The 14,577-nt window shown below is 35.1% G+C and overlaps 1 protein-coding gene across 1 annotated transcript; it reads left to right on the forward strand.

The window, feature by feature from the left end:
* Window positions 1-776: 776 nt before the first annotated feature.
* LOC120267149 (protein NETWORKED 1A-like) lies at window positions 777-13,654 on the forward strand. The gene is given in 15 exon segments (XM_039274853.1): window positions 777-1,174; window positions 2,595-2,662; window positions 2,763-3,000; window positions 3,339-4,771; window positions 4,873-6,417; window positions 6,419-6,667; window positions 6,968-8,150; window positions 9,257-9,419; window positions 10,522-10,615; window positions 10,743-10,793; window positions 10,961-11,134; window positions 12,061-12,240; window positions 12,503-12,622; window positions 12,950-13,083; window positions 13,322-13,654. Coding segments are annotated over 13 exon segments (5,505 nt in total). The 5' UTR covers window positions 777-1,174; window positions 2,595-2,662; window positions 2,763-2,897; the 3' UTR covers window positions 13,398-13,654.
* The last annotated feature ends 923 nt before the right edge of the window (window positions 13,655-14,577 follow it).

A 14,577-nucleotide genomic window follows, 5' to 3' on the forward strand; every position in this document is an offset into this window, starting at 1 on the left:
AGACTTTTACATTCAGAGGAAATAACAGAAGAAAAGAATATAAGTAAATTAAAAAATTTCTCATAAAACATTTTCTCAAAGTTATTTAATTGGTAACTGACATATGAATTAGAAGCAAATTAATATGGATTGATTATAAAACAACCGTCAAGAGTTATATAATAATAATAATACTATTTTAAAAACTGTTTCAACTTTCAACTCTTCCTTCAATCCATCACCTAAAATTTATAATTATTTATTGAAAAAATTATTTAAAATAGAATTTTCATGAATACCCTTGTAAAAATCTATATTCCAGTGTAGGTCCTCTAATGAATTTTATTTAAAATAAATAATAAATTATATTTTTAAAATTTATTTCTCAAAAAATATATAAATAACTAATAATTTTTTTGTCTATTGATAATAATTACTTAGAGTCTTTGAAGACAGATTCGAATCTTAACTCATACAAAATGAGAGATATTAACTCTATATCTGTGCACCGAGATGGTTTGTACATATTTTATAAAAAATAAATATGTAAATAATTAAAAATGTTACATATTATTGTTCATATATATTGTGATTAAATAAGAAATAAAAATGAATTTCAAAGATAGATTAATGAATTTATAGAGACAAATATATCAATATAAAAAAATATAAAAATTTATTTATAGTGCATTATTTTTATATTTGTAAATAAAAAGAAAGAGAGAGGAGGAGTGAGAAAGAGACAAAAGACAGCAATTGGAGAAAACTGTGGAAATAACTATTAAAGTCTGAGAGTGGCCACCAAAGTGCAAAGGAATACTGCGTTTTTCCAAGGCAAACAGAGCAGCCATCTCCTTCCCCTTCTCTCCTTCTACTTCTCTGCCCTTTTCTTTCTGCTTCTTTTTTGCTTTTAATCATCGTCCACTAATTCCGCGCTGTAATTCCATAATCTTCCTCGATTTCAGATCTCTTTTTCATTCCCATTGTCCCTGTGCCTCTCTCTCTCTCTCGTTCTCTGTTAATCTTTGTTTTTTCCTGCTGCTTTTGTTGTTTTTTTATTCGTTTGGAGATAATTGAAGAGGAAGTCGGTGGTTGCTTTCGGTTTGGGAAGATGGGCTGAGAGTTTGATGAAAAAGCAGCTGGGAATCTTTCTGAGCAGCTGCTTTGCAGAGGAAAAATTCCATCTTTTGGTCTGGTAAGCCTCTGTTGCTTCTCCTCTTCATGTCAAAATTGGATTTTTTTTGTTGGTGTTGTTTGTTTGCTGGGATTCAGTTTGATCGGAGATTTGGTTGGTGGTTGATTCGAAGTTTTGGGTTTTCCTTTGCTCTTACCAAAAACTGATCTTTTGATTCTCGATTTGATCGAGGAGTGATTCTATTTTTTGAGGTTTTTTTTCTGGTTGTTTTTTCAAGGTATAACTTTTTTTTTATTTTCTTCTAATATTAGTTTTGATCTGCGTGCAGTTGCCAAAAATTTTATATTTTTTTGTAATTCTTTGTGGTTGATCCAAGTCGATAACCGATTTGAGGTAACAATGATTAGTGATGATTCTTATCTTTTTTTTTATAAATCATTGTTTTAATCGGTGGCGGTTCCCAAAATTTTGTTTTGTTTTGTTTTGTTTTTCCTTTTTTGAGTAATTCTATGATGTTGATTCAGTTCATCAAGAGATTTGGATTGGTCAGTTATGTGTTTTAAATAGTTATCAAAATAGTTATCTAACTGATCTTCTTCTTCTTCTGTTTTTATGTTCTTTCTTTCAGGGGGAATAATAGATCATTTTCATTATTTTTCAATCCTTAGTTCAGTTTATTGGAATACTTGGTTTGTTATTGGTGTGATTGAAGTGCTTTGTCCGGAGATTCATGGACTTAGATCAACTTGATATTCCTTGATTTTATCTAGGTCCTTATTGTCTAGCGTGTCTGCAGTTTCTTTCCTTGGTCCCTTATATCCTCTATACTTCTCTGCTCTGTTTTCCTTGTTCTGAAAAAACAAAAAATTATAGTTTATCTGTTAATCAACATTGACTATTACTTTTGAGAAATTTGGTTTTGGGGATATTTAGAATTGTGTATTGTTTCTGGAATTAGATTTCTGAATATTTTGTATTTTGCTTTCTATGGTTTTTGGTATTTCCTTTCAAATTTACTTAATCCATCTCCTCATCTTCCTGGGATGGTCGACTTTATCATAAAGAGTCTTTCCTGTTTTCTGGGGGATAAGAGTTACTGAATTTTTGCTGGTGCATTGATAATAAATGTTGGTACGTTGCTGTTTTATTTGTTTTCTGATTATCTAAAAATTTTCTTTTCCTTTTTTTTTTTTTCAAGATCACTTGATCACTAAGTTCACTTTTCAGTTTGGTTGCTATCATTAGGCATTATGATTCATATTTTGACTTATAATTATCACCAGGCAATTGCACTGGTCTTTTCAAACTCTTTATCGAAAAGTTCACTCCTTCCAAGCCTTATGAACGCGCCTTATGGATGTGTACATGATTTAACAATTTGCTTCAGATTTCCTTTAATCTACTGCAGATATCTGAATGTTTGTATTTGTAGAATGATCTAATTTGTTGTATTCTCTTTCGGTCTAATGTCGTTGATCAGGTGAATTTAATCCTGCTAAAGCAAAATATCAAGTATCCATCTTGCTTTTGTGGACTTTATTTGAGAAGGTACTATTATTGCTGCCTCAGAGCTTAATGTTATAATTGATCATGAGAGCTAGACCTTATTATTCTAATTTGAGTTACTTCATCAATGCCATTTTTGCAGATAGTTCTTTTCAAGTGGCTTATTGTCTCTTAAGTTAATTCTCTCTTGGATCTGTTACCTAAGTTTTTACTGGTACAAGGATCAGTCCTTTTTTTGAAAGCAAAACAGATAGTATTGGTTTAGTTGTCCATAGTCATGGCAACACTGTCGAAAGCTGAATCTCGACGTCTTTACTCCTGGTGGTGGGATAGTCACAATAGCCCAAAGAACTCAAGATGGCTTCAAGAAAACCTTTCAGGTATGCATTCTGGCTGAAATTTGGGCAACTCCGCATGGAACCTGGGATTCATGATTGTTTGGATGAATGTAATGAGAAAAGTAAATTTGGAATGGTGTTTATATGAATGGGAAGCATGAGAAGATTTAATTATATATTGACATAGTTGTGTTATAGTATGGATTAGATTTCCTATCTTGTTGGTTTTCGAAATATATTTTGATCTGCAGTGCTGCACAATAGAAAATGGTTGCATATGATTTTAAATTTTTACTACTTTCTTTATCAGCTTTGAGCATATATATATATATATATATATATTCAAATCTATAACTTGAGAAGAATGTTTGCATGAACAGATATGGATGCCAAAGTAAAAGCGATGATCAAGTTTTTAGAAGAGGATGCTGATTCCTTTGCAAGAAGGGCTGAGATGTTCTATAAGAAACGTCCTGAGCTTTTGAAACTGGTAGAAGAATTTTACCGAGCATACCGTGCTTTAGCAGAGAGATATGATCATGCAACTGGGGCACTTCGCCAAGCTCAGCGAACAATGGCTGAAGCATTTCCAAACCAAGTGCCATTCGTTATTACTGATGAGCCGAACTCTGGTTCTTCTGCTTTTGAACCTGAAATTCGTAGTCCTGATAAAAGATCATTTCCAACTTATTTTGATCCTGATGATTTGCAAAAGGATACGCCACACTTTCATGCTGTCAAAAGGAACGGAGCATATTCCGACGAGCATGATGCATTATCAGGCAAAAATGGATTGAAGCAGCTGAATGAGTTGTTTTCTGCTGGAGAAGTGGTGGCTCAATCAAAGTTAGGTCAGGATAAAGGTTATGAGCCAAAACCTCGGCGTGGATTGAGAGATTTGCAAAAGCATGATTTTGCCGAGAAAGAGAACATCAGCAATGAAATTAAACGTCTGCAGGAAGAACTTTCCCAGATGTCGAAGGAGAAGAAGGTTCTTGATAACCAAATCATTTCAGAGTCTCACCGGGCTGATAAAGCTGAAGCAGAAATCCAAAGCCTGAAAGACATAATGTCTAAATTAAATTCTGAGAAGGAAGCTGCTTATCTTCAGTACCAGTTATGCCTGGAAAGGCTGTCAAACCTTGAGGCTCAGATGTCTCGAACACAAGAAGAGTTCAGGAAGCTGAATGATAACATGCGGACAGGAGTTGAAAAATTAAACAGTGCGGAAGAGCGATCTCTTCTTCTAAAAAAGGAGAATCAAACTTTGCAGTTGGAGCTGGAAACACTTAAACTGAGTCGCCATGATATTTTAGAGCAAAAGTTATCTACTGATCGTGTTTTAAAGTCACTTCAGGTGTCTTTGAAGATGATGGAGAATGAAAAAATGGGACTTGAAGATATCTGCAAGAAGCTTGAAGATGAAAAACAGCATCTTTTGGAGAGGTTGAAAATTTTGGAGAGCGTAGAAGAGAAAAATGTAGTTTTGGAAAATTCTCTTTCAGATGTTCATGTTGAGTTGGAAGGATTGAGAGAGAAGATAAAATCATTAGAAGAGACATGTGATTCTCTTCGCCGACAGATTTCTGTTCATATCTCTGAAAATACTGTGCTCATTGCCCAGCTGGAGGTTGTGTCCAAGCAAATGGAGAAACTTTCAGAGAAAAATACCTTCTTGGGGAACTCCCTGACTGATACATATGGTGAACTTGAAAATTTGAGAGGAAAATTGAAGGGGTTGGAAGAATCCTTCCAGTCCCTTAATGATCAGAATTCGGCTCTTCTTGTCGAGAAAAATACTTTGCTTGTGGAGGTAACACTTTCAGTACTCATTTTCTCCCTAAAAATCTCCCACTTCTCTTTCAGACTAACTTTGATCATGTTCATTATCATCTCATGATTTTTTTTTTCAAGATGGGCAGCATCAACCAATGTTTGAAGAGCTTGGAGAGGAGGCATGCAGAATTGCAGCAAAAATATCTAGCTCTTAGAAAAGAACAAGAGCTGGCTCTTGGACAAGTTCAAGAACTTCATGATGTCTTGGAAGCTGAGAAGCAAGAGCATGAAAACCTTATTCAGTCAAGCAAAAGAAGGCAGGAGATGCTGGATAACCAAATACAACTTCTTCAAGAGGAAGCATGGATCAAGGATGATCAGTTTGAAACTGAACAGCTCAAATATATGAATGCACAGGTTGAAATTTTCATTTTGCAGAAATGTTTGCTTGAAATGGAAGAAAGTAATCTGCTGCTTTCAAGAGAATGCCAGAAGAACATAGAAACATTAAAGTGCTTAGAGAAACAAAAGTCTGATCTTGAGCACGAGTATCTTCTTCAAAAGCAAACAGTAGCTTCCTTGTCAGAGCATAATGAGAAACTCAATGAGGGTATTCATGGTGTGCTGAAGGAGCTCCGGAGCAATAAGCAATGCCAATCTATTGATGATATGAGAGATGAACTGCTTCTGCAAATTGTGAAGGATGAAACTAAACACCTGCTTAGTTCTCTATCAGATGTCCAGGATGAAAACCAAAGCCTGATTCTTGATAGATTGGTTATTCTTGCCATGCTGAAGCAAGTCAGTCTTGATGCAATGGATATGAGATCGGAAAAGGATTTCCTTGTGCAAGAACTTATCCTAAGGAATGAGGAATTGGCATGTTTACAAAGTGAGAAGCATGAGCTTATGGGAACCAAAGAACAATTGGTGTTGGATGTACAGAATAGCAACAAGAGACAAGATGAATTAAATCAAGAAATAAAGGATCTTCTGGGTCAATTAGCAGACTGGAAAGAACATCACAACATCTTAAAAGGCCAAAATTTGAAGCTGCTTAATGAGTATCAGTCTTTATCTAATAAATTTGATCACTTGAGGGTGATTAATGAAGCATTGGAAGAGGAAAACAGAAGCATTCTTTCAGAGGCGATGACTCTAGAATTCCTTTACTCCTTTTTCCAAAGTGTTACTGCTGAACGCACAGTGAAATTGGGGTCATTCAGTAATGATTTAGACAGTCTTTCTTCAGCTAAGAATGAACTTGACCAGGAGATCAGAGCATTGAATGATAAAATAATACAAATTGAAGTAGAAAACACAGATCTGAAGGACACGCTTGTAAATTTTGATGAATGCAAGAATCACTTGATGGTTCTAGAGAATGATCTCGAAGCAGCCAGAAATGTTGTTTGCACCTTATCTGAAGAAAATATTCATAAGGATAATGAGGTTGTGTCGCTTCATCAGGTCAATGAGTTGCTTAATGGGAAAATTGGCAAATTGCATAAAGAAGTTGAACAAGCTAAGCAAAGGGAAGAACTTCTAGCTTCTGAATTGCACAACAGTGAGAATGAGCTCAAATGCTGTGAAGTTGAAACCGCAACACTGTTAGATGAATTACATCTGAGCACAACCAGTGCGGCAATATTTGAAGATAAGTTATTTGAGCTGATACTAGAATGCGAAAGCTCTTGAGACTAGTGGCCTGGTACAGAGAGAGATGTTAAGCAAAGCGATCAGTTTGAGAGATGCATACCAGAGTGAGTTAAAAGAAAAGATTTGTGCCCTGGAAGGAGAAAACAGAGACATGAAGGCTGGTATCTGTGCATACACACCCCTTGTAATGTCTCTGCATGATAGCATTGCTTTGTTGGAAGAATCCATCTTCCCACAAGCAGAATACCATGCATTAAACATTCAGGAAAAACAGGTATATCTTTCTGCATCATAGATTCATAAGTGGTATAACTTCAAGTTTCATTTAGTTATTCATGTTGCAATCATTATCATTTTTTTTTGTTAGTTACAAACCAAATATGTCCCATTCAAACCAAAAACTTATCCTGATAGAATGAGAGATTTACAGCTAATCACATTGCCAATTGGATCCAGTTTGTTTGATTCTCCAAATTGAGTCACCTCATGAATTAGCTTTTTGTGAGTTGGCTAAATAAAATTCCAAGAATGCTTCTTGTCCTATGCTTTCTAACACAATGAATTTGTTATTCAGGGCAATCAACAAGGGAGTGAAGATAATACTAGAAGTATACAAGCAGGAGTTCTAGAGTTGCAAAAATTACTTTCCAAGGTGGAAACACTCCGGAAGGTGGTGATGGAGAGCAGGCAATCTGAGGGGCAAGACAAGAAAGGTTCTAATGTTATAGTTGTGGCTGAGAGCGATGAACTCAAAGATTTAATGCTAGAAAAGAAGACCTCAGGCCAAAAAGAAGACAAAGAAGAAAAAGCTCGGAGAGATATCTTACTTCTAGAAGATGTCAAGGTACCTGAAGTTCGTCTTAAACTTCAAGAGGATGCTGAAATGGCTCAAGAAAATGATATCCAGATAATGAAAGATATTCAACTTGATCGTGTTTCTAGTTCTTCAGCTTATAAGAATGATGTTAATTCATATGGACTGGAAACAGTAGAAAATTCTCGAGATGATATTCAGATACTTGAGCCATGGGGAACATCTGGAGCAGACAGAGGAAAGCATGCGGAGAATGTGTTGTCTCCATCTAGACGGCACAAAAAGCGGTACCATGAAATCCAAGTAGTAGAAGAACAGAAGAATGAACATCCTTATCTTCTTGTAGCTGAGAAAGAGTTGGGCATTGACAAGCTAGAGCTAACCAAGAGAGTTTCTGGTTCACGTCAAGATTGGAACAAAAGGGTCTTGGAAAGACTTGATTCTGATGGAAATAGGCTCTCTGTTCTTCAAGCGAGTGCCGAGGAACTCAAGGGTCAAATGGAGGCATTTGGCAAGGGCAAATACCATGCAAGTTTTGAATTTGATACCATCAAAGCTCAGTTAAAAGAAGCTGAGGGAACAATACATGAGTTGATTGGTCTAAACAATGTGTTAAAGAAAAAGGTTGAACATCACTCTGGATCCTCTGGAAGTCTAGACAGTTTAGTTAGTGAACAGCAAGGACTCGGAGACAGAAGCAAGAGGCAAATCTCAGTATCGGCACGAAGAGGGTCAGAAAAGATCGGACGGTTGGAGTTAGAACTGCAGAAAATTCAGTACATTTTGCTGAAACTCAAGGAAGAACATGAGAACATGATTGCTAGAGCTACTGGAAGAAGACGAAGAGTTATTCTGCGAGACTATCTGTATGGAAGGAAAAACAGCCGGCGAGACTTGAAACCCCGATTATGTGGGTGTGTGAGGCCTAAAACTGACAGTGATTAACTCTCCTGTTCAGTTTGATACTTGAATAAAAAGCTTATGCTCTCATAAAGCCGAAACTTACTAGCTCTTTCCATATTCTATGTTGTTATAATGGAGGCTGTAAATTTTAATAATGTTTCCATTCAGAGATGTTCCTTAAGTTTGTGATATATTCTTCTCAAGCTTGTTTAGAGAAATTGTATATGCAGGCTTTATTAAATTAACTTTAGCCGCTGATAGCTAGTTTTTCTTCTTTTCACTCTTTTTAACCTGTTTTATCTGTGGAGCATGATGTGTCTGCATGAATAGATACAAATTCCATTGCTAAACCTTGTGTAGAAATGTACGTTTGAGTTTTGTTTTGCCCATTTTGGAGGTGTTCTTTTCATATAATGGTACTGAATGTACAAAATTTGAGCAATTAGATGTTGAACTGTGAAATCTGAACATACTTGTCTCCAAGTTTTTGCAATATTTTCTCATTTGTATATCTATTATTGGTAGAATGCTGAGATTGTTTCACATCAGTAGAGCTGCTGCATATTTCTTTTAGTATAACCATGTTATTAATTTATTTCATTTATTCCAAGTTTTTTTAACCAAAACAAATATATATAATTTCAAATGTTTAGAATTAAAATCACTTTCCTTGCCTAATCCATAAATGAAATAGTATTCAATATAATCCAATAACATCTAATAAGGTGGTGGTTTATAAAACAACAATAACAAAAACATGACGTGGGATTTTTTAAAGTGTTTTGAGTTCAAACCTGTCAAAAAGTATTCTTAGTTCAAACCCTGTCAGACATAACGGTAGTAAGTCTATAGTTATAAGTTTAGACTGAATCTCTAGTTGTGAGTTCAGACTGAGTCTCTAATTATGGGTTTAGATTACAAGTCTGAATTGTGGATCGCTAGATGAGGGTGCACGGGTTGAGTCTGCTCCGACTAATTTCAGTTGTCACATTTGTTAAAAATAAAAATAAAATAAAATAAACAAATAACAAAAATTGATATATACTCACGTGTATCTCACGTGAAAATCAGTCTCTGCCACCTTCCCATCAAATACCGCTCGCGGCTGATGCTGCCAAAAGAGTGAAAGAAATCCACTGCACTAAGCCCTAACCCTAGGAAGGAGGAGAGGAATGGCCGGAGCCGGAGGAGAAGGTATTTCTTTGAAGGATCAGGGCAACGAGAACTTCAAAGCTGGGAATTACTTGAAAGCTGCTGCACTTTACACTCACGCCATCAAACTTGAACCCTCGAACCAAATCCTTTATAGGTATGCTTCTTTGCCCAGTGAATTTCATTGTTTCCTTGATGATCAGTGAAAAATTGGTTTAATCAATTTCTATCCCTGATTTGGTTGATCTTAGTGGAGGAAAAGATCTTGCTTTTGAAGACCAATATTGGGGTGGTAGTTAAAACAATGTAGAACTTTTATCTTTGGGTTATGCATCTTGTATACGGCACTTTTCAATGGAGTTTCAATTAATGCTAATAATTTTTTTAATTGCGGAAGTGTCCGTATTGTTGTATTTTTTTTTTACTGCTTTTTACCAACATGAATGATTGCGGGGGAATCTGCAATGCTATGCATATAGCTGGAGTTGAGACTGTAGATTCAGATGCTTAAGAGTATGGTTTGGTCAATGGGAAATGGAGGGAAAGAAAAGTTAAAGTGAAATGATGGAAGGTTAAAATTGTGGTTTTAAAGACAATAAGCACCTTGTGAAGATGTAGGTTAGGATGAAAGAGTAGAAGAAAGTTTTGATTTCTTGTGTTTTGATATTCTTGGCATTAATTGTCCAGTGAGATTAGCTCTGTGTGACTTCTTCGCTACCCAAAGATATGCCTTTTAATGTTAGGAGAGGGACTGCATGTGCAGCAATTGTTCACCGCATATGACTAAAACATTATATTTGTTTCTTGACTTTGGATGCCCTCTATATTGGGCGTATTATGAATCATTTATGATTGGAGGTAGCGCAAATGAAGCGCTAAGTTCCTCATCTAGCTAGGGACAACAAAGCCTAGTGTGAAGAATGGACTATTAGATATATTGCTTGCCCTGTAAAATCACTTGTATAAATATTTTCACCTGTATCAGTGCATTGATCCTATATCTTGTGGTCTTTCTCAGATTAATTGTCTGCTATCATACCATATATTATGATTAGTTATTAAGTAGTGTCTCTTTCTGAAATGTTTTCTACTTCTTAGATATTTTTTCATGTAAGAATTTGATAGATTTACCTTCTCTAGGCGGCTTTATATTTCAGCATTTTGTTCTTTTACTGTTAGAATAGTGTGTGAAATTCTCTGTTAGAATTGTAACGCTGACCATACTCTCACAGTTCTTTTTTTGGGTAATTAACTATCAGCAATCGTTCTGCTGCATTTCTACATCTAGTTAAGCTCACCAAAGCACTTGCTGATGCTGAGACAACAATAACGTTGAGTCCTCAATGGGAAAAGGTTTGTAGAATACATATTTTTATAAAGTAAATAGGGAGCTTTTATCCTTTTATTCTCTATATGAGTATCATGATTCATAGCTTTTGCTATTATATAGCTTGAAACTTTCTATTTAATGCACCTGCAGGGTTATTTCAGAAAGGGGTGTGTTTTGGAAGCTATGCAACGTTATGATGAGGTATGAGATTTGTAAACTAATCACTTAAAACTGTGTTTCATTTTATGGGTCATGTACGTGCCATTTCTAACCAGTTATTATGGTAATGATGTTGCCAAGGTTGTAAACTCTATTTACCATATTAAACTATTTGTTCTCTTACTAATATGCTCACTGCCATAGCCCAGGCTTTGGCTTCATTTCATGAAGCTCAAAAGTATAATCCACAGAGTGTCGAAATATCAAAGAAAATCAAGAGGCTCTCGCAGTTAGATAAGGAGAAGAAGCGATCCCAAGAAGTGGAGAATATCAAATCTAATGTTGATATGCGGAATTTCTTTGGTCCCTTGAAACCTGAAATAGTGAGTTTTATAATGACCATACAGTTATTTATTGATTTATTTTTATGTTTGATGACTGAGAATCACTTGCTATTAAAATATAATCTTCATTTTTTGGTTTCTTTTTCTCACTTTGTGTTTATGAGCATATCTACGCATCATGTGGTTCATTGGTTTTGCTCTACATTTATGGGTTGGATATCGCAGAGAACTCTCAATTTTGTCCTGTGTTGTCTGATAGTAGTGGTTGTGATCTTATTAAGATAATTGAGTTTAGTCATGTTGGATGGAATCACACTGAACTGAACAAGCTTTGATTGGACATCTTTTTAAATGCATCACTTTTCGTTTGATCAGATAGTAGTTATGTTTAAAGTTAAATTTACTACTGAGTGCATCTTTTGAGTCTGAATAAAGAGAGCAGCTATTACTTGAGGCACATGAAGTTTTTTTTTTGTAATCTTCATGCAAAAAATAGTATATAGAAGACTCAAACATTTGTTGTCTGTTGTCCTTATGAAGCCTTAGATGTGTGTATCTATTTATCGGGCTACTATTTGTTAGAAGAAATTATTGCTTCAACACAGAAGTGATTTGATTTACTACCAAGCCTGCTGCTAGAGGATATGGCTGTGAATATTCATACATTTATTCTTTATTTGTGTCTTTTTACTCTATGAATTTGTTATTTTCTTATTTAAAGTTAACACTTCACTCTCATCTTAGGATAATAGGCTGCTTGTTCTGAATTTTGCTAGTGGGTATAAATGTGTTTGCATGCATGGAGATTTCATTCTTATTTTTTTGGTTGCATGGCTGATTGCTCGATAAGATTAATTACTCTGTTGATAGTATTCTCATGTGAAACTTGCTGGTAGACAGTGCTAAATATACGATTACTTGGGTAACCTTTTAAAATATATCTTAAATGATGCTGGTGCACACAGTTGGACAAATTTGGAAATGCAGAAGGATGCGAGGATGTCTTTTCATTCATAGTCGAGACCATGGAGTCAGCTATAAAAACCTATCATGAAACTGCGAAGTTGGATCCAAGGGTCCACTTCCTTCTTGATAAGCAGAGGACTCAGACTGATAAATATGCACCAGCGGTAAATATTGATAAGGTATTGGCTAATCCCAATGTTTAGCATCCCAACATGTGTGGTTGTTTCTGTATTAAAATGTGCCTTGCAATTTGATTTGTTTTCGAATCACCATGATTCTTCATGTGCAAATGTTGTTGTCAAGTGCTTCCGAGGCAACCTCGCATCTCACATTTTCTCATGCTTTCCCTGATATTAACATAATTGTATTACCATAATTGTGTTCTTCTTTATTTTCTCCACCGTCCACATGCTTTGAGTTGTTACACTTTCTCTTTTGCAGGCATTTGAATCACCTGACACGCACAGTGACTGTTTCTCCTTTCTAAGGCAGTATGCAGAAGAGTCATTTTCTGGGGCTGCTTGCTTGGTTGCACCCAAGAAAATAATATCATACCCTCAGGTTTATTCTCAACTTTTTTTTTTTTTTTTGGTTAATCTTTAGTTACTCATGATTCTCTGGGCATGAATGTAATTAACTTTTCTGTTCTGAGGATATTTCCTTGTCTGGCTGTCATTAACATATTTCTCAGCAAATTTCATCCTGTATCTCTTCTGTCATTGGAAACACACTTCTCTTTAAAATATGACATACATATAAGTTTAACCGGTGCTCCACCTAGGAGCAAAATAAATTCTTTTGATTTCAGCAATAAGGTTAATTACCAATGGTGTTGTATAAATAGAACAACGACAATAACAAGAACTCCAAATATTGGTACCTGTGCAGGTTTGGAAAGGCCAAGGATCAAGGAAGTGGAAGCAATCACACAGTGATGGTTTCTTTGTGCAATTTGAGTCACCTGCTATGCGGAAATTATGGTTCGTTCCTAGTTCAAATGAAAAGGGTCAGACCTTATGCAGGTAGTTTCCCTTTGTTTTACTTGTGCCCATGTTTTTAAATTACTAAACTGATGAAGTGACAAACTCAGTATTCATGCATGCTCATTTGTACACTGCTAAAGGCAAACCACCCCTCCCCGGGGCCGTGTGTTTTACATTATTTGCAGCTATATCATTCATTACAACTCTATTTTTTCGTGTTTGTGATCAAGCATATACATTTTCACATGCACATCTTTAACGTTCCGGTTTATTTCAGGGATCCTGAGGTTTTAGACATCAGTGTTCATGAACTGCTTCCGCGCTTGTTCAAAGGATCCACTCCGGCTAGATGAGCTTCATGCATTGGTTTATACAATCCAACTGATTAAAGTAACAGGAGCAGATGGTGATGCATCTCGAACCTGTTTTCGGCAAGATTTCTGAGCTTAGATTGCAATTATGAAATTTGCTACCAGTTTTGTAATTGTTGTGCAACTTTTAGTTTTCCATATATGTTCTAGAGCTGTTCATTTTTTGGTTGTTTTTTTTTTTGTTTTCAGAATTATTGTGTGGCGTATAAATCTTTGATTGATCTGTGGAACTTGGCTTTGTAACTAAGGGAATTAATTGTTTGTTCTCTTTGTCAACTTGTTATAGTTCACCAAGTATCACTAAAACTTAATGTTTCATTGTTTTATCAGATCTTTTATTTTCTCCAATTTTCTCTTTTAATGCAAACACTTTCTCTTAGTCCAAAGCGATCACGTGCAAACCATGTGCATAAAAACTCCAAAAAAAGGCCAAGTAGTTCCCACTTGCAAGCACTAATGAACTTGTTTTTAGAAGGACAAAACATAATTATAAATGAACAAAATGGGTTGCCTTTCATATTAAGCACACATTGAACTCAAATATTTAAGAAAAATTTATTTAAGAGAGTCCTCATTAATATGATTAATGTACATAATAACTCTATTTAATATGTAGTTTTCAAGATATAATTCTGGATTGGTATGTTAAATAAATCAAAATTAAACATATTTATAGTATAATAATGTTAAACATGAGTTATATATAACTTGGGTTGAATCAATATTTAGACCAATATATCAAACTGTCAACATTTATTATCTACCCACTTTTGTTGGCTTAAAAAAGCCATAAAATAATTAATAAGTTCATTGGAGTAAATCTGAATAGACTAGAAAGTAGAAACTCAATCAATGATATGATATTTTACAATAATAAACTCTATCAGGACAGCAGTAACAAAATGCTGTATTTATTTTTGCAGACATAACATATCAAAAACTTGGTACACTTTGTCCAAAAAAATAATAATAAATTTGGTGCAATGCACAAAGCCTAAAGATAGAAATTTTCAATTAAAAAATATGTAGTGAAAGAGGGAGGACAGAAGATGCAGATGAGGGAGACATGAAGACAGGGAACAAAGCATGTGACCAGTTTTGTTGGGTCTCTGTTATAATCTAGTGCTTCTGAAGTGAAAACTTGCAGACATGAATCCTCATG

The sequence above is a fragment of the Dioscorea cayenensis genome, chromosome 8 (assembly GCF_009730915.1).
Source record: "Dioscorea cayenensis subsp. rotundata cultivar TDr96_F1 chromosome 8, TDr96_F1_v2_PseudoChromosome.rev07_lg8_w22 25.fasta, whole genome shotgun sequence".
Lineage (NCBI taxonomy): Eukaryota > Viridiplantae > Streptophyta > Magnoliopsida > Dioscoreales > Dioscoreaceae > Dioscorea > Dioscorea cayenensis.